Here is a 27,168-nt window from a genome sequence, read left to right on the forward strand (position 1 = left end):
CAACGGCCTGGGGCTGCAGCAGGCGCTGAAGGAAGCGGAGGCGAACTGCTCAGAGCACCTACAGAAGCAATTCATGGTGGCATCTCGCCACTGCTCAGAAAGAGGAGACAACTGAACACGCACAAACTCGGCCCGGCCCCGTAAACGTGTATCCATTGCTTCCACTAGAATTGGCAGAAATGACTTTAGCAGCACAAGCTTCCTAGAAACCCCAGCCACTGCAGAGCTAAGGATGGGAACAACGGGGGGAAAGCTGCGGGAGTATTTTAATTGAGCAGGAGGAGGAGGAGGAAGAAAGCAGAAGTCAGTGGCTGACGCCTGCTACAAAGCAGAGGTTAACTCTGGGCCCACAACTACCCAAGACATCGGAATGGAGACGACTTAGCGAGGACCAACACAACGAGCAGAAGGAATTTACTTTCCCAAGAGAGAGCTTCTAAGGATGCTCTAAAAGGAGGGAAGCAATAGGATGTAGTGCTTGCACCCAGCTATACTGGGGGTGGCAAAGCACTGAACCCCCACTCCACCAACAGGGGAACAGAACGGGGGGCTTGAGGCAAAAGAAAGGTGGAAGCGAACATCTCCTGCTGTGCGTGAGCCTTCCCACCGCACAGCTGCACCCCGAGGCAGGGGGGGAGCAGGCAGAGCCCCCACAAACTCTGCCAGCTGATCCCACCATGCGCTCAGCCTCTGGTCACCGCAAGCAGCACTGGGGCAGGCACAGCGGAGGCGGGCAGCTGGGATGGCTGCAGCACGCTGAGCCTCCAGCCAGCACGCCCGGCTCAGGCTGGGCTGAACTGGGCAGCTCAGGCTGATCCTGAAGCCTGAGAGCTGAACCGCACTGTGCCGCTGCCCAGCTCAGCCATCCCTCGGAGGTGAGCTGGGCAGGGGCTCGGTTCTCTCTGGAGCTTACAGAGCCCAGAGCAGCTCCCTTCAGCCCTTCCTTCTAGCAGAGCTGCAGGAAGCACCTGCCTGCCCTGCAAGGCTCCCAGGAAGAGCGAAAACCAGGCAGCAGCTGGAAATGCAGCAATCCCTGCCTGGACCTGCAGGGCAGCCAGGTTCCCTTCCCTTCACGTACACACGTGTGTGAGTGTGTGTGTGTGTGCGTGGAAGGAGGAGGAGAAGCAGGAGGATATGGCAGTGGTGAGATACAAGGTACAACATAAAAACAGATCTATCCTGCAGGGATGCGGATGGAGTGGAGGACAGGCACAGCTCACCATGTTCATTCCTTATTATACATGAGAACCGAGTGCATTTCTGTGACCCCTGGGGGAAAGGGATGGGACAGAGCTTCCTGGGCCAGCTTCTGAGCCCGTCAGAGAGCCTCCTGGTTAGAAGTGAGAAACTCTTCTGCTCTCTTGTGGGCCTCCAGGGCTTTTATAGTGTAGACGTCCTGAGGAAGCTCAGATTTCCGGCGCAGCAAAACCTTCTCCTTCTTAATGTCTTTCAGCATCTACAGACAAACCAAAGAAGTAAGATATCTGCAGCACACCTTCAGCCCCGTACAGCCTGAGCCTTCCCTTCCTCTGATACCAACTGCCACAGCCCACAAGGACGCAGAGAAGCCCCACTTGCACTGGCTGATCTCTAACAATTGGATTAGAGTAGGGGGCATTTACCCTGAGGCCATTTTGAATGTGCTGTTCTGTCTGCTGGACCCTGCACTAACTGTGGTCATGTCCTGGGCAATCTCTGGAAGGCCCCTTATCATTTACGCACCTGCACAGCCTCCGTCTCCACTGTTTTCTTCAGTAGCTGAATATCTTCTGCAGTCGGGGTCTCCGTTTCCATACAGCAGACCAGCGGCAATGATGGAGGTGCATAAAACATGGGATACTGCAGATAACACAGAACACTGGGGAATGAGCACATCACCCAACACCAAATTTCCTTCCCTCAGCATCCTAACAGATGCACGCTTCTTCCAGTCATCCTTTCTGGTGCTCTCAAAGGTCACAGCACGTGCAGTCAGGATAGGTGCATTTTCTCTCACCCATTTCCACCTGTGGCACCCAGATGAGCCACAGCACAACACACGTATAGCCATGGCCAAGAGAGAAGTCCACAAATACACACACCCTGACCAGCATCATCTAGAGGTCAGTGCTGCTGAAGTCCAGACTGTTAAAACACAGCCTGAAAGGGACAGACCAACACTGCAGCTGTGTGCACAGGACTGACACCAGGTGCTGCAGCCTGCTCTCATGAGCTCAGGAAGCAAGCCAAGCCCCCCAGCACATTCTTGTCCTGTTTGTCCCAGATCCTGCTGCTACACACCTGGGGGTTCAGCCGGGCCAGCTCCTCTATTTTCTGCCACATTTCTTCTCGTTCCTTCATCCTGAACCTTCCCCTGCAGAGAGAGAGAGCACAAGTGTGAACTCCTGGGGGCAGCACAGCTTTCACTGACAGGAAGACAAGAACAGAGATAGCAGAAGAGCACAGCTAAGGGAAGAGCTGTTCAGCTCTATCCCAGTTTTCTACCTAGAGGTGAGACGGGGCAAGAACAGATGTGCTGCAGTCAGCCCAGGGAAGGAGGCAGGCAGGCGGGCATGCTCCTTGCTCAGCCCAGAGTACAGTGTGGCAGCAGCAGCAGGTGGCACACGAACCCCCTCCTTGCCTCTGTGTTGCAGGAGCACAGCTGACAGCCCTGGCTTCTGGGGTAAGCAGCTCTTCAGCTTGGCACAGGCTTTGCTGCAGACCTCATGTGACCGTTCAACTTGGCTGCTTGTAAATCCCAGGGCAGTGAACTTTCGCCCACAGAGGCGACTATCCACCACTCCTTGTCATTCTCTTCTACATTTTAAACCTCTGCACTAAAAATCTCAGCTTCAGTTCTGGTTTTTAACTTCCCTGGCTTTCATCCTAGCTACTGATCTATCAAGAAAGTTCTTATACTCTGTAATTGCAGCCAACTGTAAGAAAGGGAGCTATACATGATAATGTGGTCTTTGCCACGTACTCTTTTTTTCCTAATTCATAGCACAAGGCTTGTAGGGGCTCCCTGTGAAACATTTTACATGCCTGTTCCTTTTTCTGACTACAAAGCGGCAGCCACCTCATCTTCAGCTTTTCAGACTTGTCAGTCTCAGTGGATAAGGCAGAGGACCTGTGGAAACCATCAGGTATCGTGCAGTTAAAGACTGATCCTGCATTAGAGCAACCCAGTCAGCACTCTCTCAGGCAGCCTTAGGGACACTATTCCTAAAACAATAAACCTTGTAACATTAAAAGACAGAACATAAGCGTAATTACTACTCCATTTAAGTCTCCACGTTGGCAAAAAAAGCCAGCAGTTGACTACAATCTCACATTACTGTGCACCAGCAGGCCCTGGTCTGCAGTGACCTCTACCAGTGAGGCAGCAGAAATGAGCTGAGGAAGCAGCTGCTGGGACTGCTGTGCTCTGAGCCAGGCTGAAAGAAGAGCAAGTAAGGGGCAGAGCAGGAATGGCCCTGCAGCCCCCGAGACACAACTCTGTGACAAAGCTGTCTCCTTCCACAGGGGAGCTAAACAATGTTGCTTCCTGTAAGAGAAACAAGCCATTCCAGACATGACTTATTCTATTACAGTTCAGAACGTGCAGCCAAAGTGCTAATGGTACACACGTTTGCTTCTATTTGGTTGAAGTTATAAAGCCACAGAGGGAGAAGATGGCATTTTTACAATGGCCCTCAGCAAAGAGCTGAGGCATACTTCTCAGCTAAACTCATTTTCCCAAGCACATGCTTGATTTTCTGAGGCCTGACCCTGTAGTGTCCCTAAGAAACAAATAAGCGTCATGTTGACTAGGTTGATAAAGGAGACCTGGTGCTCAAGGCCACCTTTCTGAGAGCACAACAGCTCTCCATCCCCCAGTAGGAGAAACACGCAACAAGGGCAGGAAACTAGCAAGGCTGAGCAAGGACCTGCTGGTCAAACTGAGGGATAAGAAGGAAAAGTATAGGCAGCAGAAGCAGGGATGGGTGGCCAGGGAAAAATATAGGAGAGATGGGACCAGGAAAACCAAGGTGCAGATGGAACTAAGATTCTACAGGTACATTGGTCAGAAGAGACAGACCACAGAGAGTGAACCCCTGATAAATGAGAATGGTTCTGTCCCTTCATCGTTTGGACTGGCAACAATACAGAAAAGACTGATGCACTCAGCAAGTTCTTTGTCCATCTTGTGACTATTGTTTTTCAACATCTTTATTTCTGATAAACAGTGGGACTGAGTGCACACAGCATGCATGCTGATGCCATTAAGCTGAGTGGTGCAAAAGGGATGCCATCCAAAGGAACCTGGACAAGCTTGAGAAGCGGACCCATGTGAATATAAAGAGGTTTAACAAGATGTTGCACTTGTATAGGGGCAATCCCAGATATGTGTAGAGACTGGGAAAAGGTCTCCTTGAGAGCAGCCCTCTGGAGAAGGACTTGGGGGTCCTGGTGGATAGAAAGCTGGACACGAGCCAGCGGTGTGCATCTGCAGCCTGGAAGGCCAAGAGTATCTGGGCTGCATCGAAAGAGAGGTGGCAGAAGGGCAAGGGAGGGGATTGTTCTCCTCTTCTCCTGTCAGGCCCCATCTGCAGTACCACATCCAGACTTGGGGCTCTAAGCACAAAAAAGATGTGGAGATGTTGGAGAGGGTCGTGAAGATGCTCACAGTGCTGCAGCACCTCTCCTATGAAAAAAGGCTGAGGGAGCTGGGCTTGTTCGGTCTGAAGAAGAGAAGGCTGTGTGGAGACCTCATCGTGACATTCCAGTACTTGAAGGGTACTTGTAAGCAGGAGGGGGACTGACTGTACATGGTCTGATAGGGATAAGACAAGGGGGATAGTTTTTAACTAAAAGAGGGGAGATTTAGATTAGACATTAGGGAGATAAAATTCACTTAGAGGGTGTTGAGACCCTGGAACAGGTTGCTCAGAGAAGTTGTGGATGCCCCAGCCCTGGAGGTATGTAACCCCAAGGCCTTCTTGAGCAGACTGATCTGGTGAGCAGCAACCCAGCCCACATCAGAGGGACTGGAACTGGATGTTCTCTAAGGTCCCTACCAACTCAAGCAATTCTATGATTTTATGGATCTTCCCCAGAAAAATCCTCCATAAGCCACACATTGGTACTGCTCACTGTCACCTTCAACAGCCTGGAGCATGTATGAGCTGTAAGAGGTAGAAAAAGCCTGATGGAAATGGCAGATAGATCTCAACTTAAATAGCACTTTGACTGTGACTTAAAATGTGTTGGTATCCAGGAGTGGGCTTCACAAATGCCTTAGAATGGGGAAAATATTAAAGAACCACAGATTATTGTAAGTTGGAAGGGACTCAACAGGATCATTGAATCCAACTCCACGCATTACTACCAAAATTCAAAGCCTACATCTGACAGCATTGTGCATTCCTTTAACTCCAGCAGCTCGGGGCTCCTAGGGGAGCCTGTTCCATGCCTGACCACCTCCCTGGTGCAGAACCTTTGCTACCAATCCACTGCTGCGGTTGCAACCAGCACCTGCAGTTCTTCAATTCCTAGCAACCCCCACATCAGAAAGGTCCTTTGAAAGACCAGACAAGGCAGATGGATGTTCAATATCTCCTCTGTCCCCACAGAAGCTGTACCAATAGCCCACCAGTACCCTTTTGGGTCCTCAAAGTACCTCCCCCCGAGGCAGTCTGTACTAAGGATGCACAGAGCCTCTGGGCCAATCACAGTAGAGTGCTTTTGCCACTTGTTCCCAGTTAGGCCCACTCTGACTTCACATACAGACAGCTGTTGGGATACATCTATCATTCAGAGATACAGATGACTTCTGTCCCTTCATAACTTGGCAGCAAAAAAGTTTTTATCATCAGTTTAGAAAGTGCAAAATACTAATTCCTCCATATACACGTTACCCATCTCAACTTTGCTACTCATTGCTCTTTCACAAAACAAAGCCAGCAGAAATCTGACATGGAAAAGTTTCTTTCTAGCTTAATGAACTGATTCAACTCACCAATCACTCTGAGCACAAGGCAGCAGAAAGAGCAGAGTTTTTCTCTCTACTGCATCACAGCACTGATACTTGCTAAGATTTTATCCCCACCATTTGTTCTTTGAAGTTCCAGATACTATTCCATCTTTATTACCAGAAAACTGAAAGCATCCTGTGTTGCAGAAGATGCATTATGCTCTCCACAGCAAAATTATTCAGAAAACACTTTCTAAAGCAGCAGGATTCTACAGGCATTATTACCAAGACATGTAAGAACTGGTGAATATTTCCAAGGCAAACCATAAGCTTCTATGTAAAGCTGAGTAGACTTTTCACACTGCAGTTTATTTCCTCATGACCCAGAAAATTCTGTCCATCTTTTCCAAGCTACCTGCTTCAGCAGAACTGGAAGGATTACCTTCCAGTTTAATAACTCGTCTTACCCCCACATACAATTACTGCTGAAGAGATAAAATGATCTGCACCACCCTTTCATTCCCCCTCTGCCTACTGGGATCTACCAGCTGTTAGTGGATTTGAAGAGACTCCACGATGAGCTCAAGCCACTGGGCAAGAAGTTCTTACTCACTTCTGCTTCTCTGCCTTGTATTGCTGTGTGCAGTCATCAAAGAGCTTTTGGTTCATCTCCATGAACAGCTTTAATGCATTGTAGATCAGTCCATGGATCGTCCTGCAAAGAAAACAGGAAAGGGAGAACAAGTCATGGTGGTATCCTGCATATTCTCAGCCCTGAGGTAGCCCCAGCAGCAGAGAAGAGAGTAAACAGTCACAGCAACTTGTACATCATAGCATTGGTACAGATTCTCACACAGCCCCACCTCAACCCCTTAACAGAGATAGCACCTGAGACCATCGCGCAGAGAAAGAGATGGAGTAAAAAGAGAGAAGACCATTGGGATAGTCCTGCTCTGACTGATCTCTGCAAGTGCAAAAACAATTGCACTCAATTCCTGTAGTCTGGAGACTATAGGAAAGGAGAACTGGAAGAGAAAGGACTCTAAGGACGTGCTTAGGGTTGTTCAGAAGAGGGATTTAACTAATCTAGCTCCAGTGCCTTCCACAATTAACCTCAAGATGCACAACATGACTTTTTTTGGGCTGCCCAGTGTTTACTCATGAGTTTTGCTACTGAGCTGCCCAAAACACAGACATCCAGCAGCCCTGGAAATGGAAAAGAGCAGAGGGAAAAAAGCTGCCTTTGTGTCAGTAATCTACATGTAGGTTACACTGTGCCTGAGCAGGCTCTGTGACAGAAGACCCTCCCCAAGGAATAACAAGTATTCAAGCTGACTGTGAAATATGTGAGCTGTGAGAGATGATGGGACTGTAGATCTGAGCCCTGGTACATCTCCAGCTGTACAGACGGAATAAGGAAGAACGCTACAGCCCTGCTGGATTTATGCGGTCTGAACGACAAAACACAGGGAGGAAATGAGCTACGGGAAGGAAGAGGAGAACCTGAAGTATTCAGCCTGTGCTGAGACAAAGTGATCAGTACTAAAATAGAGAGAAATGAGGGAAACACCTTTAGGACCTCCTCTACCATACCAGTGCAAGAGAGACAAGTAAGGAACATAGAAAGAGCAGGATCAGGAATACTGGCTGCAAAAGAAGGAAAAAGAACTGGCAGAGTGTTTCACACAGGAATATGGAAGTCTGATCATGTGCAGTAACACTAAGCAGGAGAGCACCTAGACGTCTCTGTGCATGTACGTGTGCCTGGCTGCAAATGCACGTGTCTGCCTTCTGGTAAATGTGTGCATGGAGTGCGAGTGCATTGGAGTCTACACGTGTAGACTGACAGACACCAAATGGAAAAGAGCAGGACAGCTCAGCCTGGAGATGTTCACACATTCTCTGGTTTTCAGACCAGCCTTGCCTGGTGGCTCAAGTCTGTGCTTCCTGCTACAACTGAGAGAATGAAACAGTCAAACAGCAGGTCAGTATGGAGCAATCCTACCTCACAGCCCTGCCTTTACTACCAGAGCATACTCAGAAGTCCTGATCTTGTCCAGCCTCCACAGAAATAATATTTTGATATTGCCATACTCTGGAGAGTAGCTGAATGACACTTTTGTTTTTTCCCATCTCCCTGTATGTATGTATGTATATATATATATATAAAACAAGAAAACTTCAGGATCTCAGCTGTGGACTGAGCACTTTTAGCTAATGCACTAAAAAGGAGTTCTACAATTAGATTTAGATGGGTAAGAAATCAGCAGCAGAAGCAGTTGGAAGACAGGCTAGCAGAAAGTTTAGGAGAGAACCACAACACGGACAAGTATTGAGGGTGCAGACACAGGAGGCAACGTGACATCATACATGTGCCTGGCTGGTTGGGCTTTCTCTATTCTTTCTGTACTCAAGGGCAGCCAGGCACTTGCATTAGACAAGGTATCTCATCACAGTTGGGTGACCATCAGTTAATAAGCAGTCAAGAATCAGCTGGAAAACCCACAGCATGCTTCCAAGAGGCCTGCAGCACTAGAGATACGCAGGCATCAAATTGAGTAGACTCAACAGCCACAATGCCGACCCTTGCAAGACATCTGAGTCCTTACAGGCCACTGTGGTCTGCTGTGGCACCTTCCCATGCCAACACTAACAACACCCCCTCTGTCTCAGCACCTGGTGTCACCGAGTGCCATGCATCATTGCACTGTAGCAGCATGCCCCAAGATCGCTAGTAGGTCAAGCAATCCTGCATGCACAGCAAGTGCCAGGGCATGCGGAAAGACCTACTTGTTCCAGTGACTCTTGGAGTTCTTGTAGAGCGCTGGAAACATGATCGGGAGAATTTTGGCTGCGTTATCGCTGATCAGGCTCATGATATATTCGTTGTTCCAATAGTACAGTGCTCGCTCTGCCACCTGCAGTGGGAGAGAAACCCATTCTTGGAGATGCTCCTTCCAGTAACACCTGTGGTGCACATGGAAACTGTGCAGTGCTGAGACCAGAGCTTACCACCACCCAGCTGAGGAGCAAATACTTCCCTGTAGCACAGGCAGCAGGGCTGACCTTTGCCAACTTCTGCACAGCCATTTTTTTCCCCTTTGCCTAGAGTTCTTTCCCTTATGGCATTTGCCAGACACTTCTCACTCTCCTGGGGGAAAACCTTGTGTTCTTAACCAGGCAAGTCCAACATTAACTCCAATACTCTTTACACAACACTTGAGCACAGTAACATCATCCTCTTCAGGTCATGGCACAGACTAACTCCTTCACTTCCTTAGACTGCCCTCTGTAAAGCTTCACAGCTACTATCCCACCCTGGCCTTCTCTCTAACACAGCCTCTCTGGGCACTTGAGCATGCTTCAAATACCAGGACCGCAATACATCTACCTGATTTAGCATGGGTGAAAATATGGAAAGTCTTGGGGAGTCACTCCCTACTGGGAAGCCTTGAATCTCTACACACAATATGGGCTGATTACACTTATGGCTTCAGAACACAACTTTGTACCTCACTGTATTAGAAGACAGGCTGAAGGCAGTCTGCCTCACTGTGCAGTCACACCTACACTGGGGTTGGGCTACATCACCATTTAACACCCCACCCACACCTGGGCGAGCCATGTTTCATGGAACAAGGATGAAGCAGACTACCACTTTCAGTATACTTAACTATCATCGATACTGGAATAATACAAAGAAACTTGTCTGAAGCCACCTGTGTTCCACAGTGCATCATCAGCCTCAACCTAGCATCACAGCCAGCTTGGATTTACTGCGACACGATGACACTGGATGGATCTCCTCTACACTGCATCTGCTAGAGGAAACAGGAGGTGGCAGAGCACCTCTGCTCCAGCTGATGCACAGCACAGTGCAGTGGGGGAGATCCAATGATCAGCTTAGTTGTCTCTTTGGATGAGATTGCTCTGTGGTTGGGTGAGGACTCTCACTACCTCCCACAACATGGCACCCCAGTACTCTCTCTGGTGGCATCACTGTGTGTCACCGGTCCACAAAGACAAGCTCAAGAGCTGTGGCATAACCCTTGCACACCAAGAGGGTTATATGTCAGTCCCCTTCCCACTCCCTGAGCTGGAACCCACCTGGAAGTGTGGGCTGGAGACACACTTGGCCAACTGCCTGAACAAGGGCTCCATAACTTTCACAAATTCAGATGGCTCAATCACATCCAGGATCTCTTCCAGCTCATTTAAAAACATCACCTCCTTGGGACTGTGTGTTTTCGGCCAGAACTTCAGCAAGCCCACAATCACCTGAGTAGGAAGGGTACAGACATAGTGTTAGAGACTGACAGTTAACACAGGGTGTGAAATAAGATTTTAAAAGTCAGGTCACAACAACAGCAACACAGAGGAAGTAAAAGAAATAACGAGACTCTCTCAGAGAGTTGGGGTGAGTTATCAGGGAAGAAGGAAGAGAAAAGCATAAACTCTGCCAAGCTGCATACAAGACAGCAGTGCTGCCCAGGATGCTAACATTTGGTACTACCAGCACAAAGCTTGGAACTACTTCCTCCCTCAGCATACTTGAACAAGGAAGGATCAAATCAGAGTGGGCAGGGGATGACAGATGGCGCAGAGCAACAATGAAAGATCAACAAGGAAAATCAGAAATGCTATGGAAAAGATGATGAAGGAATCATTATTCAATATACCACAGAGCTTGAATGCTAGAAAGTACCCAATAAATAACACAACGGCCACATTCAGGGCAAGCAAAAGTACTATTACACACAAAGATAACTGGATTACAGAGCTCGTTTATGAGGACTTTTGTCTAGAGTCCAAACGTGCTCCAGAAAGATAAGTTTATGGAGGCTAAACCTAACAATATGATGAAATACGACAATGCAGGTGCAACTTCTGTCTGAGGAAACTATTGCTTACATGATAGTAGAGGAACACAGTAGGGGAATATAGAGCTATATCCCACTTTATTTATTACTTCCTTGCCTGGCCATCTGCTTCTAGGTACTGTCAAAGACAGGATCCATGATCTTGCAGACCTTCACTCACTCAGCTGGAGCCATCAGTGTGGCATTTACAGCAATGCTAACCATGCACTAACTCTACAGCCACTAGATTCAGGTAATTCCTGGTAAGAGCTACTATTTTAAACTCTGTACTTCCGCAGTCCGATCCTGAAGCAAACACTTGAGACGATTTCACCCCGGCACAAGGACAGCAGTAAGCAAAGCAAGAGCAAGATGAGGAGCATTTGAGCCACCAACTCAAGGCTCAAGCAGCAGTTTGGTATCCTCAGCGTTTGTCGTTACTCAGGTCTGCTATTCAGGCAAGAGTCAGCTTCAATGACTCAGACAATTTCTCCTACAGCTAAGGTGGTGCAAGGGGTGTTGAGTCTGTGTTCACTATTACTTAGCACACTTGAAGTCTTGCTCACCTGGCAATCATTCAGTCTGCTGTAAGAGCTACCACGCTCAGCCTTACTGAGCAAGCTTCTGGGTGGCACACTTTAAGTGACTGCAGACCTAGTAAGATATTACCTCCTTCCAGCATTGGTGGCAATATCTTCTACTGCAGTCAGGATCTTGCTGGGACACAATCCTTGACTTCAATAACCCCAGTAATACCAAGAATCTATTCAAAACCTTCATAAGATGAATGTTGCAACAATACTGTAGTAATACTGCCTTGGTCTACCTCATGAGGACCCTATGCCAAAGCCCACTGACAACAAATCAGACCTGCCTCTCTAATCCAGGGACCACCAGCTAAGGAAGCAGTGATGAGCTATGGAGCTTTACTATTTGAATATGCTTCAGAATGAATCCTGGAAGTATTGACAGACTTTCCATTTCTCTCTTATCCCTCGGCCTGCAGTGAGAGCTTTGACAGGAGGCTGCTAGGTTGCATGTCAGCTACAAGGAGTATTCAGCATGATCAGGAAGCTACTTTACACAGTTTGTTTCATAGCAGGCTTTTAAGAACAGAGAAAACTGAGGTCTTACATTTAAAAAGGAAGAAAGAAGCAAGGAGATCTGTTTTGGCATTCTAACGTCAGAACTGAAGAGCCAGAAATCTGACCAGCTTCCACTGAGCACCAAAAACATACACATTTCAGCCAAAGAACAGAATGGCCTCAGTTAGTGTTACTCATTAAAATGCTCACACTTTCTGGTGCTCCCTGCTACAATGACACAAGCACATGGCCATCTGCTGTTTTGAGGTTCCCAAGATCAGCTCTGTAGAAGACATTTCCTGGCCTGCAGTAGGTGGAGAAACATTTGTCTCTTGCCAACCCAGCATACAGCCTGGCTAACGCTGCATGCCTGTGTAGCCAGTAACTGGAATATGTGAGGGACACACTGCTCACACATTTTAGAACCTGCTGTTTCAACAGCACTACATCCTGAAGGCATATGTCTCTACACTGTGACTTAACACTGTGGAGTTAACATACTGATGCTAGAGCAGGAAGAATACTTTCATCAAGAAACAGTGGCTTGACTAAGTAGACTTCTGGGTTCCTGGTTTATAACCTCATCCTAACAACTTTTCAGCCAACTCTGGCAGCCTGAACTCTTACTATTTCATAGTCTTTGTGAGTTCATGCTGGTTCCACCAGGTATCAGGAAGCTATTTGTTTTGTCTCTGCAGAATCTTCACTGGCTGAAAGCTCTGCCATGAAAGGACACTTGGTATATTTGCTCCAAGATCTGAAGCACAAAGGCAAACCTTAACCATGTTCTTGAAGCTTTCTGAAAGGCTTTCACATGGTTGAAAATGGGTGAACTTGCCATTTTACCCACAGGGTGCCAAGTAAGTTCAGAAAATAATTTATTTTCCCCCCAGGCTCTGTAGCCTCTTTTTGCACTTTCTGAACTCTGGAAGCTGTGAAGCTTTGGGGACGTGACTGTCATGCAGAGTTTAAGAAAGGTTACTCACCGGCTCCGTCAAGCTGCTGTCTTTCTCCAAGAACTGTACAACACAGTATGCCAACTGCAGGAGAACACATGGCAAAATTAGAGCTTCAAGTGTACTGGAGATACAAGCAACACCACCATCACCCACAACTGGAAGTAACATTATGCCATCCAGCGCGTGCAACAAGCAGACAGCTGCAGCTCCAAATGAATCCAGTTATAATCATACAATGACTTACATTGGAGGGGACCTCAAAGATCATCTAATTCTAACCCTCTGCCACGAGCTGGTTTGCCAACCACGAGGCTGCCCAGGATCCCACCCAACCTGGCCTTGAATGCCTCCGTCTATAACCCCTCTGGGCAACCTCTCCCAGTGTTCCATCATCCTCTGAGTAGAAGATTTCTTCATATCTAACCTAACTCTTGCCTCTTTTATGTTAAAGACATCCCCACTCATCCTATTACTATCAGACTGTATACAAAGCCAGTCCCAATTCTTCTGATGGCAGGTGGGACCTAAGACTAGATAGGACCTGAGCTTAGTGAATGCATGGAACCTTAGAGAATGAGTCACCTAGAGCACTCTACAGCTAATGCACTTTAATGCAAGCACAGCCGCACACATGACAAGGAGCAAACCAGACTATCACCCAGTAAAAACAAGGTTGGGAGAACAGAAATCACTGTTCAGCATCCATTTTTCACTTCTATGCTCAAGTCCTGACCTTCTCCATGCTTCTATTCTTTTATGACTTCTAAATGGTGAGAAATTAATCTCTATGCCAGTAGCACACCAATTCATCTGCATATCTCAGAAATGACTAACAGCTGACACATCACATACAGAGGTTGATGAATGGAGCTCTGAATTTTACCTCTCTTGTTTCAGTAATGCACCAATATTTCACAATCTTTCATCACAGAAAGGCAAAGCAGGTCAGAGCATTAAGTCAGCAGGAAGTGGAGGACACCTTCCTATCAGCCAGTGGCAAAAAGCACACTCAAAATGCACACAGGCCCAGGCACTGTAAGGCTGGGACAAATCACCACAGTAAAGAGCTAGTGCAAAGCCCCAGCTATCTTACAGCAAGAAGGTCTTGTAATATAGTGATGCAGCCTGACAAATAGCTACAAACAAAAACAAACCAGAACAAGCACTACTGCAAGAATTGCATTCTGCCCTGGAGACTTGAAGCACTTCTCACCTGTGGGTGGTAGACGCTGAGAGATTTCACTTTGTGCAGTGGTAACAAGACCCTGATGAGGAACATTTTGTGCTCTTCCTTCAGAGGCAAAGCAAACCCATTGATTATGCTGAAAAGAAGCAAGAATCTCATTAATTTCTTTATCTAGCAGGAACACAGTATGTCTCACCACAGAAGAATCAGTGAGATGCCCTAGCTTTCATTAGCAACTTGAGCGAACACCTACCACTAGAACTGCAGTTGCTGGGGCCCAACCTTGCAAACCACATCCAGTGAAAGAATGCTTCCTTATCAGGCATGGCAGGGAAACACCTCTAAAGGAGCCAAGGCTCTGTTCCTTTATGTGCCAGAATAAGCCCAGGAACCTTCAGACACAATTTAACAGAACCTCCGGGAAGTCCAGCACAGAAGTAGCCCAGTCATCAAGGCTCAACTTCAACAGAACAGAATAACAGCAGCGTAAGAGAGGGCTGCTTCAGCTGAAGGGCAGTCAAAGCTATGGAGAAGGCTGCCCACTGCTATGGTTTCTCAAGGCTGTGAGAGGCTCTTTTGCCTCAGCAGGCAGTTAAGCGTGGCTGGGCTCAAACTCAAAAGAACAGCAGACAGATGTGGGGAAGAGAAAGCTACCACTACGTTTGTCAGCAGGCTGGAAAGCACTGTGTGCTTCACCAGAGTGAGAGTCTCTGAAAAAGGTAGTTCCTGCAACACCAGCTGGAAGAGAGCACTACTAGCTCACACAGCATACTGAGCTAGGACATCTCACCCACTGTGAATCCTCTGGGACTTACAAGACCATCTTTACCTTCCTAGGATCTCCAGCAGCTCTGCAATCCCATTATGATGCTCTGTTTCATAGATGAACCTGAAGAGAGAAGAATGTCATTGCCAAACACTGGATCCAGTCTAATGAGGAAAAGGAAGGAAGAACAATGGACAGGTTTTGCTGCTCTCAGGCACAGGCCAAGGGTATCCATACCAAAACAGAATGATATAACTAAGTTACTTGTCTAATTAAAGCCTAGATCAGAGACAGTCTAATTTATCTCACTGGATTGTACCAACCATTCATCCGGACAGTGGCACTAGGAATCACCTCACCTGTAAAATATATTGTTGATCTGCCGCCTCACATATGCTCGCAGACCCAGGAACTTCCCATAGATCCTGTGCAGGATAGTCTTTAGGAAGTCACGCTCTCTGGGATCTTCACTGTCAAAGAGATCCAGCAGCTGTGGGAACAGAAATTCAGTGCCTACATACGTGACTGTCTGGATGTGGCTTTGAGCAATACTAGGCAGCGCTCCTACTCAGAAGTGGGTCCTGCAGTCAAGAGATGCCTTCAGCACCTTGAGCACAAGGGCCTCCTCCCTAGCCTCAAGCTGGTACCATAAAGCACTCTCATCTTCTAAATCACAGCAACGGCCCAGACACTCTCCAGAGCAGTCTGTTCCATGCTCCCCCAATACCCCTCTCCCACCTATACAATGATAACAAATTCCAGAGACCACAACTTGCACACACTGTTGCCCGAATCTCATAGTTCTAGCTGCTCTTTCAAGAAAAGACACGCAAAGAAAGAAAACCTTCATTACCTAATATCTCCTGATTAAACCAGACTATTTGCATAAGACTTTGGCCAAAATCTGCTGCATGTCCTTCACAAAGGTGCTACACAATGGCAGGGGCTATGATTACTTACAGACAGTACAAACTTCTGGTCAATGTATTTCTTCGCTATATTTGGTTGAAAATCAGGTGACTCCAAGAACCTGAGAAAGAACTCGTACACCAGCTGCAGGAGGAAAAAAAGAGATCACTTAGAAATCCTCCTCATATTCTCATCACTGTTTACTTCACATTTTATGTGTTTTCCATCTCCTTCAGAGCTTGAAAGAAAAGAGCTTGAAAAGCCTGAGCTGGGGCACAGAAAACACAGGAATATGCATTTCCTCACCCAAAGACACTGATTCAGCTGCCCTCACTGTAATGGGCTATGGAGCGGTGGCACATAACTGCCCAAGTCTGCACGAGATCTCATCATCTCAGGTCCTGACAAAGACAAAAGCCACCACCTACACAGACCAACATACTAGGCCTGGGAAAACCTCCTAGCTTCAGTCCCCACCTCTACAGAGGAAAAGACCTCCAGAAGAAAAGACAAAGGCTCAGGTTTATTAGAAACACAGAACAGAATGGTTTGGGTTGGAAGGGACTTTTAAGATCGTCTACTTCCAATTCCCTGCTACAGGCAGGGACACCTCCCACTTGATCAGGTTGCTCATAGCCCTATCTAGTCTGGTCTCACATGCCTCTGGGGACATATCTACCACCTCTCTGGGCAACCTGTTTCAGGGTCTCACCACCCTCACAATAAAGAATTTTTCCCAATATCTAGTCTAAATCTACCCTCTTCCAATTTAAAGACACCTCCCATTGTCCTGTCACTACATCATCCCACAGAAAGTCCTTTCCCAGCATTCCTGTAGGCCCTCTTCAGGTATTAGAAGGCTGCTGTAACATCCCTCCAGAGCCTTCTCTTCTTGTAAGGCCTTGAAACACACCAAGGAAGAACAAAAGAGCAAACATGAAACAGACTTCAGGAAAACACTCCATGTCCTCTGATCCCTGGGAACTGACTTCAGACTTGGACTGACCCTACTAAACCACATGAAACTCACACCGTATCACAACCCCACAAGAACAGCCAGCTTGCTTTCAGAAGGCTGCTAGAGTTGAGAGTACTACTGCTGCCCTAGACTGGTAAGACTATCTAAAGGCAGAACCTGTCACGAGAGAGCACTTCTGAGGGACAACTAGGCCAAACTAGAGCATTGTATCCCTATATTCTGTCTTTGGAGTAGAAGGAGCTGTGGGGCCACCCAACCACTGGTGAAACTGAGCTACAAAGGACAGCAGCACAAAGAAATATCTGAGGTCACAATGAAAACTCAGCAGTGCACCTCTTGCCACAGGCCTGTGCTGCCTGCTGCTGACTTAACTCTAAGAAATAAATGCTTCCTATCGTTTGCAGCACACTGGTGCTAAGGATGTGCCATTCCCATCAACACTCACATCCCTTTGTCAACCACAGCAGTGAGAAGTGATTAACCACTGCTGCAGAACCACACTCTACATCCTCTGTGTTTTTGTTCCATCCTGCAGTGACTAGCTCTTGCTTTGCCTTTGTCAGATTGACTGCATGTCTCCCTGCATGTATATGAGGAGACTCTTACAAACTTACCTCCTGACTTACGCTTCTGAGCTCTATCAATCACATTTGTTCTTGCCTTCATAACGCTTTTCACCTTAATTTGTCTTAAACTATTTCTCAGGACACAGCTTACTGAAGAAGTCCTCAGCCCCTTCTCCTCTTCTTCCCTTCTTGTTCCCCATCTTTTTCTGATCACATTTGCTCCCAGTTACTGCAACTGTGTTACATCAGTATAAAATAGACGTGTTAGCAGGTGCTAGCATAGGTTTTGCTTTGGCAACAAGCACTCTTCCTCCTCCACATGCCTCCGAGAAAACACAACAAGGAGAGGAGTGCCATAACAGACAAGGGTGCTGTCACTAATACTGCTGAAGCCTAGAGGATGAGAGCTCTTGAGCCATCAGGATTGGAATTAACATTGTGGGGAAATGTTTCTTACATAGACAATATGGCACAACTCCCTTTATTCCCAGCAAAGCATTCACTTTCAGCCTACCTCAGTGCCACATGAGACTACAGCCATCTGCAGGTGAATGCTGCACAGAGCTATCAGCTTTTTCTTCCCAGAATGCCCCTATCATCTGCATTGCCTACATGCTGCTTCTCATCCACGGCCTTGCCCTTCCCTATCCTAGAACACAGCAACCCTCGCTTACTGGGGCAGGCATCCAGGTGACACAGACTCTCAACTTCCCAGATCCATACTTTCCTTCTCCTCACCTGAAGGTGTGGCCACGCAGCCTCTAATGTAGGCTCATCTTCCTCAGGGTCAAACTCTGCTCCTGTGGGATTGGATGATGGCGGAAGTGTCCGGAAGAGGTTCACTGAAAACTGAGGTCAGCAAAAAGGAGTATGAATGACATCGCTACTCTCATGATGGGCCTCCTGCAGCAAATCCTTCACTGCACAGCAACACATTTACCATAGCAAAAAGCTTTCCTTCTAGAGGCTGCATGGTTACAGACAAACTCCACAAGTGAAGTTTGTGCCAAGTAAAAAAAAACTTCCACCTCTCTTTACAAAGGATGGGAAAGACTGAGGTCACATTCCACTCTGACAAATCTGTTTCTCTCCCTCTTGCCTCCCTCCCAAAAGCACATGCATCGGAACAGTCCCCATTTATTTGGCAAACAAGCACATGCTGGCCCCACGCCCTACCATAATAACAGCTTCAGGATAGATGGCCTCAGTGACGACATCACGGTTGTGCGTGATGTATTCTACCATTTCATTGAGACCTGCTCGCTTCACCTCCTTGAATTTCAGGTCACTGAGGGGGTCAGAGATGAAGTCAAAAAGCACACAGCACTGCCGCAGCTTCTGGATGAAAAGCTCTTCTCTTTCATGTGGAGGAGCATCTAGAAGAGAAAATAGGGATTGTCAGACCTTCAATGTAGGCAAAGCATCTATCTGGCTCACCTAGGAATCAGCATGGTTCACCCCCTGGCACGTATTCCCTTCCTTAAGCACAGTCCCCCTTGAGCAGGTAGAGCAGGAGGGAAGGTAACTCCTGATATGGAGATTGGGACAATGGAGGAACAGCTATTCCATCTGGTGATTTTAAACACTGTATGGATTTCTGATCTGCTAAGCATCAATCCCTTCCCATTACAAGCTACTGTGGAAAAGAAACTCACTTTACTGGCTCTCCTCACAGATAAGCTGAACTATCAGACAGCCACCTTTCCTAAAAGGCATGTTTCTGTGAGTAGTGTCAGCAATGGGCCTGGTTGAGTGACTGCTGACAACACTTTCTCCATGCCTTCACTTAAGGCATCTTTAATTGCACCATTATGGATACTAACTGCTAATGCTGGGTAATTGCCCTAATGTAGATAAGTTCAACAGTACTATCATAACTTGTAATGGAAACATGAGAAGGAGGAGGTGGCTCGGTAACCCCTGAGGAACAGGTGACTGAAGGAGTCAAGAGCAGTCTGTACTAAGGTCTCTGCACTTTACCACTCTCCCACACAACCTGCTGGAGAATCTGAAGCAGCCCCAAGTAAATGTAAGCACCAGGGCTTCAATTGTTTCAAATGTGAAAGCAAATAATGAAGTTCATATTGAATATCCTCTTTTTCTTTTAGGCTACTCATCAATTTGCAACCTACTGCCACACCAAGCACCTTTCCCAGAGCCATCCTTACAGCACTGCTGGCAGGGGGTTGGCAGGACACTACCAGTGTCACCTTGGAAAAAGCCCTTATGCCACAGTGCTCTTCTGCCTGGAGAATGCACAGCTTGTTAGAAAGGTCACTCCTGCCCCACAGTTTCTGTACCTTTAAGGGCTGGAAGCTTTTGCAGTTCCCGGTTTTTGCTTAGATTGAAGCGAGAAGAGCTGTGTCGACGCTCCTTCTTCACAATCTGGGGTCCCCCTGAGTACTTGATCTTATTTAGCTGGGTTGGTGGGGGGGCACTATTACTGGGGCGCTTATTTGAAGTTGTTTGTTGTTGTTGTTGCTGAGGCTGCTGCTGCGGCTGCTGGGCCTGTTGATGGAAAAGAAAGTCAAAGTTTTATCAACAAGCCTCACAGGCAACAAGACATGGTCAGTTATCTTCTTGGACTGAAGGAACTGGGCGCATTTGTGCCACTGTGCTTGCATTTCAGTACAGGTCATCCACTTTTACAGGGCTCTAGGTCAGTTGTTTGCATGACCAGCATTAATCTGCAAAGTGTACGTCAGTTCTGCTCATATCTGTGAGGTACTGTGAAGGCATTAGAGCTCTCCAGCACATGTGGTGCTAGAGATATGGCAAGCTAGGCCAAGCCTTGCTACAAGTTACAAGAGCTTACAGACACAAACTCTCCTGTGCAGAAACATCCTCTCAACTTTGTGCCTCTTAAAACAGAACTTAGAGACACTTCTTTATTTTTAGCAGGTAACCAGAAGCTCAAGCCAGCGTTTTCTCAGCTCAGCTCTGTTCTGCCTGAAATTCTGCTGGTTTGAGTCCCACTAGAGCCATAGCGGGTTATTACCTGACTCAGTAACACCACATTGACACAAATCATTGAAAACTTGTGCAAGAGAAACACCTCGAGAAAGCAGTCAGTCTATTCCAGCCTTACTGGGAGAGCACAATGTTCCCATTTCTCCCCAGAATGCCAACCAGTAGTATTTTGGGGGAAAGCACCAGCAGTGCAGAAGCTTATCTGAGCACCCCTCCAAACAAGATAAACAAGATATGGCCTGTAACTCCCTGTGATGACTGGCTTACCTGCAGCTTACCCAAGACAGGAACAGTCCTTACCCTGAATCGAATCCTCTCATTCTCCAAGGAGGTGCAGCACAGCATCACTGTGCAAGAAGAGATAATGCACCTGCATTGTGGGTAGGGTGGATCACCCTCCTTCACCTTCCACAGGGAAGAAGGGCAGAATACGAATGCTAAACCACTACAGGGGAAAGGTGGTACAGAGAGAAACAAAAGGTGCATCAACAGCCTCACAGGTAACACTCAGGGAGGGGGAACCCATGGGTCCTGCTAGAAGACATCCGAGGCTGACAGAACACATCTGTACATTCTCAACCCACTCAGCAATGCCACATGTTCCCCTCATGGTACGTGTGCTGCAGGCCAACAGTCCACAGCCATGTTCCCTTCGCTAGGGAGTCCAGAAAAGTCACTGCCACTAACCTCTAGTCTTCAACATCTGGCATGAAGAGAGACAGAACACAGCTTCCACTGCTGGTTATTTAGGAAATGGATACATGCATGCATCGCAAAATTTCCTAGAGAAAAGCCCATGATGGGCAAGGCCAGATACACTTTTATACTCAGAAATAATCAATGCTAAAACCCTCCATTGACTTACTGACTTCAGTCTGAATTCTAGTTTTTGGAGGCTCTTCCTGCATCAGGCCCACTGTCCTTCTACCTTCAAAATCCCCCTACTTTTGTAGCATGAATCAGGAGAGAAGAGGCTTGTTTCAAGCTTCTTTAACAGTTTTATCCTTGGGAACACAGCGGACTGCTAAAACAAAGCTTGTCCCTTAACACCCAGGTATCAATCTCACAGTTTTCCTGACATCAGCGCCTGCTGACCACCACAAGCAAACCTGACCAGGCTTCAGCTCCACTCCTGACACCACCGCAGCTGCTTGGGGAGATGCTGTTTGTCATCCATGTGTGCTGGAGAAATCAGGGAACAGCACAAAGCAGGTTGCCCGATGTGATGCAGCAGCCCCACCTTTCCCACTGCAGTGGAGTGGGTTGCTCTGCCAGTAGGATGGGCCAACCCCAATCACAAGCACATTGGAGTTCCCCCAGGCAAAGGCTCCCCAGCTGCTCAGCATTTCCTCCCTTTTAGTTCCCATCACCTCTCCTCCCTGCTAGGAACTTGCCAGTGCAAGTCAATGAGCCTCAGGCCCTGGGCCCGCTCTGTGCCATTTCTATTCACTCTGGGCTCCAGGAGATGCTCTTCTCCCAGCCACTCTGAGCGCAGCGTCAGCTTCTCCTCTGTTCTCCTTCCCATCCATGACCTCACCTCTGCAGGCACTCCCACTGCAGCTGGGTGTATCGCCACTCGGAAAGCCCTTCTGCCTCACTGGTCCCTTGAGCATCCCCCGCTTGCTAAGCTTTCAGCCCAGATCTCTCTCAGCTCCTCCTCCTCAGATGACTCTTCCCTTCCCATCCCTCAAGTCAGTACCTGCTCTTTGTCTGTTGTTACACGGCTTCCCCTATTAAAATCAACCTCTCTGTCTCAGAAGTAACACCAACATGCTGTAACGCTTATGTCTAAATAAAGAACTCCAGGTACTGCAGTAACAAAAGCCCCATGGAGATATCTGCAAAACACGTAATACAGAAGCTCGGTAAAAAGGAGCACCCTCTCCCAGAGCTGTGCATCTCATCAGCGAGGCTCCAAGCTGCCCTTGAGGCTGCAGAGCGACTCCTCTTTACTGCTGCTGCTAATCCCTGCTCTCACTTCCAGGTCATTAACTCTCTTCACCACCCAGCTGCCTCTCCCAGGCTTTCTGGCCAGGAGTAACTCTTTCTCATCCTCTCATCCACTCTGGCTTGTGCTCTTCTATTTCTTTTTTTTCTCCTTAAATAGCTACACAGAAATTCTCTCCGTTCATACCTTCGTCATGTTCCACGGGGAATGATCTAAAAAAATCTTTTATTTCCCACTCTCTATTCTCACATTTTCTTCCACTGCTCCGATCTCTTCTGGAGCAAACTATGCTCCTCCAAAACCAAGCTATGCTGCCTCATCACCTCAGACACCTTCACCACGATGGGCATCTAACAGAGCACTGCACTACTCCACTGCAGGCAGTTCAAACACCACCTCTGGTGGGGATCTACCTGCTTTTGTATGCACCTGCCTTCACCTCAGCTCCACTAAAAACTCCTTTGCTGCAAAGAATAAAACACTACAGTTTTCCTACCCTCTTCATATCCCTCCACAAAGATCCTCACAGGAGGTCCCAGTATGCCACACTTGCTGAGGTCTGTCAAACAAGAGCTGTTCTTCAAAGAGCTTTCCTCATTCCACCAGCTGGACAACTTGTCTGCAGAACAAGTCACAACTTTCTGGTACCAGGATAAACGAGGACTGCACCACGGCATGCTGGAAGAGAACTGCCCAAACACTGTTCTCATGATGTAAATCCATCAAACATCTGATCTACTGAGACACAAAGATGACAATCCTGCTCAGCGCACCTTCGGAAAGGCAACCAAACAGCCATAACTCAGTGGAAGAATTTAGTTCTCCTACTACACAATACTGCTCCAGGTGTTTCCTAAGGACGAAAGGGCCTCCTTTGCTCTCCTCCTGTGCTCTTGTGCTTCTGACACAAGAAAAAAGTCCAGCTCCTAGCACACGGACCAAATTCCTCACCCCCAACGGTAAAGTAGAAATACCTTTCTGTGCTTCCTGAAGAGCAGGAAAATTGCATTCAAACTGGTATACATTTCTTCTTATCGAGCAAAGAGCTCTCTTCCATTCTGCAGCAGAGCAGTGCCGAGACAGGAAAGCACCAAGAGAGAACAAACTTCACTGCAAACTCAACAGGGAAATGGAGATGAGACCCGTGGCAGCAGCAGCACGTTGGAGAGGTGTCTCCTTTCTGCTCTCTGTTCCTGTGATCAAAGGAGACCCAACCTTCCATCTTAAAGAAGGGCTGGATTTTGTTTGGGTATGAGGAAGTGGCTGGGTATGTTTTGTGGGAGGGAAGGTTAGACACATCATTTCTGAGTTTCTCCTGTAGTCAGGAACAACCATACATTATGTGCCATTTCAGGTAATGGAAGGAAACTTGTAACTAACTCTCCCTCTCTGGCCGCAGCACTTGTTACCAGGAAATACAGCCACTGGTTTGGATGGGGAAATCACAGTACTCTGCTTTGGTGGCTCTCCATCACCTTTACATTGCAAGACTCAGGCTTTCTTCTTCTTCCTAGAGGTGGGAACTCAACAGACAAAGAGTACCAAATAAATAAAAGGTAAGCCTGACCCCACGATGCCAAACTAGGCGTTACCTCACTTGTTAAATCAGCAGACAGCCCTCAAGCAAGCTGTCTGTAGCTATATACACAACATAAAACAGGCAGAGGCCAAGACAGGGATGGGATGTACAAAGAGGATCTACAAAACTGCCACCAGCTCCAAGGCAAACAAACTCAGCTGGTTCTCTGCTGGCTACAAGGCAGGTTAGGCACAAGCATAGCTTGAACCTTAAACTGGATTGGCTGTAGCAGGGATATTTTTTGAGGCTGTGCAACACAGGTTCATGCTTTGCAGGAGACCCTAAAGTAACCTTATTTGGACCATGACGTTCCCTCTGAACCACAGAAGTCTTCCAGGTCTTCATTAGCCTTACATCTCCTATACCCAGTCCTCCAAATAATAAGTGCAAAACATTCCACACAGAACTTGAGCACACAGGCAACTATGGACATGGAAGTGACACAGCTTGCTTGCCAAAATGCAGTATTAGAAAGAAACAAAAGAAAAACCATACCACCACACATGTGTATGCATCCTTTGTTGGACATGCATACAATGTTCTTTCGAGTCAAGCCTCGGAATCCACAAGCACATTGTTTGGGTGCTGGATGTAGCCAAGTCTCTCAGAAAAGCACCAGCTGACCCAAGTTTTTGTTAGTTCTAACACAGCTTTTCATGTTATCACATTCTGCTGAAGCCATCCTGATACATCTAGATTGGCAGCATCAAAATTCAGAATGAGACTCTGCATAGTTGGGAATACAGGCCGTGCCTTTTTGTGAGTAATGCCGAGCTCAGAAATGAAGCTGTTATACCAAAGAAGAATCACTTCATCTCTAGCACTTTATCCCTATTCTTTGAGGTGTCCTAGCAATTATTTCACAGCTTCCTCCCCCAGAAAATGCCTTTCAAGAACAAGTTCCTTTTCACTGACTCCTCACTACTCTCCCACTCTGACACCAGGTGACAACAGAGTTGATTGTGCTTTGCTCTGACAGGAGCAATGCAACTGCTCCTGTCTGTCAGGCCTCCTCCTCCCAGGGAGCTGTGGCTTTTCTCATCGACTCACAGAACATCCCCAGAGGGAAAGGATCTGTAAGGATAATTAAGCTCCAGCTCCACACAGGACCACCCAAAACCCAGCCCCAGTGTCTGAGAGCGGTGTCCCAGCGCTCCCTGAGCTCCGGCATTGTAGCCGTGCCCACTGCCCTGTGCAGCCTCTACCCTCTGGGGCACAGCCTTTCCCTCAGCCCCTCCTGCCCTCCCCTGACACAGCTCCATGCCTTTCCTCGGGTTCTGTGGCTGTCCCCAGGGGCTCCACTCCCTATGAGGAGCTGCAGGCTGCCATGAGGCCTCCACTCAGTTCTTCTATTCTGTGTTGAGCACACCCAAGGGCCACAGCTCCTACTTATTCATCCTGGACTCTAGACCCTTCCCCACCTTCATACCCCTCCTCTGGACACTGATGGCTTTACGTCCTTATGCTGTGGCTCCCACAGCTACACACAGTGCTCGAGGCGAGGCCACACAAGCACAGTCACCTCAGAGGCTGCCATGTCTCTCCCTGCAGCCAGCTTCACCACACTGCCCCCAGCTTTGTGCCAGGCCTTTCTGCAGGGCTGCAAACAGGAGGCTCACCGTGGCTCCTCCATCGCTCTTCGAGGGGCACTAACTTGGTGTGAACTTTCTCCTTTGCTGCTCAATGCTCAGATCCCACGGATCCGGGAGGGGTCCTCCCTTGATCGAGCGCAGGGACAGCGCCGTGCATGACACAAACCTTACCTCTTCCGAATTCTCAGCCCCGCCATCCTTCCCACCGCCACCGCCGGGCTTTGTGGTGCTTTTGGCCGACTTCGGAGACTCCTGAAAGGCCGAAAAAGCGAAACGTTCACCCTGCGCGCCCCGACACCGCGGCCCCGCTCCGCCTTTGTACCTCCTCCCGCAAGAAGGGCACCCTGCGGCCCGTTCCGAGGCCTCTCCCGGGACGGCGGCCGGGCCGTACCTCTCCTACCGAGGGCATCGCGGCGGGAATAGGGGGGTTTCGAGGAGAGGATGTGGATGTGGGGGGGCACCGCCGCCCCCCGAGCGCGCCTCCGCCGCCCTCCTGCACCAGGCGCCCCGCCCGCCCCGCCGTGCGCGCCCCCGCCCCCTGCCGGCCGCAGCCCCGCGCGCGCCCCCGCCCAACGGCCGCGCTGATGGAAGGCCGCGCCGAGGATGGAGGGACACCGGGAGGGAGCGGAGCGCACGCCCGAGGGACATCCCGCCGCTCGGCCTCCCGCCCGCCGCACCTTCTCCTTCTTCAGCTTGTAGGGCATGGTGAGCGCCGGGGCCCAGCCGCTCCGCTCCCGCTCCCGCCGCCTCCTGCGCCCAGGCCCGGCCGCAGCGCGCCGCTCCCATTGGGCCAGCCCAGCCAGTCTGCCTAGCAACAGCCTGCGCTCCGCCGCGCCGACGCAGAGCAGCGGATTTTTCTGATTGGCTCCGCGGCCCGTCCATCACCGGCGGGCGGGGCTACGGGCTGCGAGGGGTGACGCCAACCGGGTCCAGGCTGGGATCCGGCGGGGCCCGTTCTGCCCGGCTGCTTAACAGTACGTCGGGTGGCCTCCAGCGGGTGCTGGTGCCTGGGCACCATCCAGAACTAACTCTACAATAGCCCGGCCTTCATATGCATATCTTAACAATTTAGAGACAAAGGCAATGCAGGATCACGGCAGAGGACTCGCACAAGACCAGGAAGATGACAATAATTGCCCTTCATGTGCACTTAGCACAGTCCTGTGAGCCTTTACCCCATCGATTTCTCAATGGTGATGTTAGAGTGTCCAAGCTCTAAAACGTCCCTTCAGCCTGTTTTAGTGCCGTGTGGGGTTGCTGCCATCTACAGGCGAGCGCTACATAAAGCACACAGCCCGTTCCCGATGCTGCTGCAGACTTAATTTCTCAGCTTTTACTCTGACTGGCTTTTCTCGTTCTTCCTGAATATATCCTGTCTGTGGAACCACATGGAACTACTGGTTGCTACCTGTGACAGCACGTTCCCTGGGCTGTTTAACACCGTTTAGATCAATTGTTCGGTGGCCACAGATGGCAGTTTCACCCTAGTCGGTCTATAGCAGCAGAAGTATGTCCCTCGCCTTAACACATTCCTAACAAACCCACCAGAATTCAACCATAATAATGGTTAATCTGGGATTAGGAATGGATGCTGTACATAGTGGGTGATGTTCTGATGCAGTACTCAGCTCTTACAGTAGGCAAGTACTGATCCCAAATAGGAGAGTCCCTCTTATACACCATAAATCATGTAGTAGCAGTACAGAGGGCTACACATCCAATAAATATATCAATAATGAATTAAATAGACGATGTGGCACTAAAGCCCAAACCCAGCTCCCACAGGCCGCCGACAAAATGGCGGCGCGGCGCTCTGTGCCCTCAGTAAAGATGGC

General features: G+C 48.6%; 1 protein-coding gene across 3 annotated transcripts; it reads right to left on the reverse strand.

Annotated features, from left to right (window-relative positions):
* Positions 1 to 381: 381 nt before the first annotated feature.
* Positions 382 to 26,142, reverse strand: PPP2R5D (protein phosphatase 2 regulatory subunit B'delta). Of its 3 annotated transcripts, none has more exons than XM_015856659.2 (16): positions 26,011 to 26,142; positions 25,505 to 25,585; positions 19,545 to 19,752; positions 18,421 to 18,620; positions 17,983 to 18,093; positions 15,751 to 15,843; positions 15,150 to 15,280; positions 14,854 to 14,913; positions 14,052 to 14,160; positions 12,866 to 12,919; positions 10,043 to 10,213; positions 8,726 to 8,853; positions 6,549 to 6,650; positions 2,281 to 2,353; positions 1,723 to 1,839; positions 382 to 1,456 (listed from the first exon to the last, which is right to left on the reverse strand). In XM_015856659.2, the coding sequence occupies exons 1-16, from the start codon at positions 26,035 to 26,037 to the stop codon at positions 1,319 to 1,321; spliced, it is 1,803 nt and encodes a 600-aa protein (XP_015712145.1). In that variant the 5' UTR covers positions 26,038 to 26,142; the 3' UTR covers positions 382 to 1,318. The 3 variants fall into 3 exon arrangements, with proteins under 3 accessions (XP_015712145.1, XP_015712147.1, XP_032299201.1); XM_015856661.2 differs by lacking the exon at positions 26,011 to 26,142 and adding an exon at positions 25,725 to 25,852; XM_032443310.1 differs by lacking the exons at positions 25,505 to 25,585; positions 26,011 to 26,142 and adding an exon at positions 23,137 to 23,685.
* Positions 26,143 to 27,168: the final 1,026 nt, after the last annotated feature.

The sequence above is a fragment of the Coturnix japonica genome, chromosome 3, assembly GCF_001577835.2.
Source record: "Coturnix japonica isolate 7356 chromosome 3, Coturnix japonica 2.1, whole genome shotgun sequence".
Taxonomy (NCBI): domain Eukaryota; kingdom Metazoa; phylum Chordata; class Aves; order Galliformes; family Phasianidae; genus Coturnix; species Coturnix japonica.

Excerpts from the sequence above, each read along its gene's own strand:
- PPP2R5D (XM_015856659.2), bottom strand. The coding sequence starts at position 26,037 with ATGCCCTACAAGCTGAAGAAGGAGAAG. Across the intron at positions 15,844-17,982 it reads CTGCGTGGCCACACCTTCAG|CTGGTGTACGAGTTCTTTCT; the intron begins GTGAGGAGAAGG and ends TTCCTCCTGCAG. Across the intron at positions 14,161-14,853 it reads CTGCTGGAGATCCTAGGAAG|CATAATCAATGGGTTTGCTT; the intron begins GTAAAGATGGTC and ends GCTTCTTTTCAG.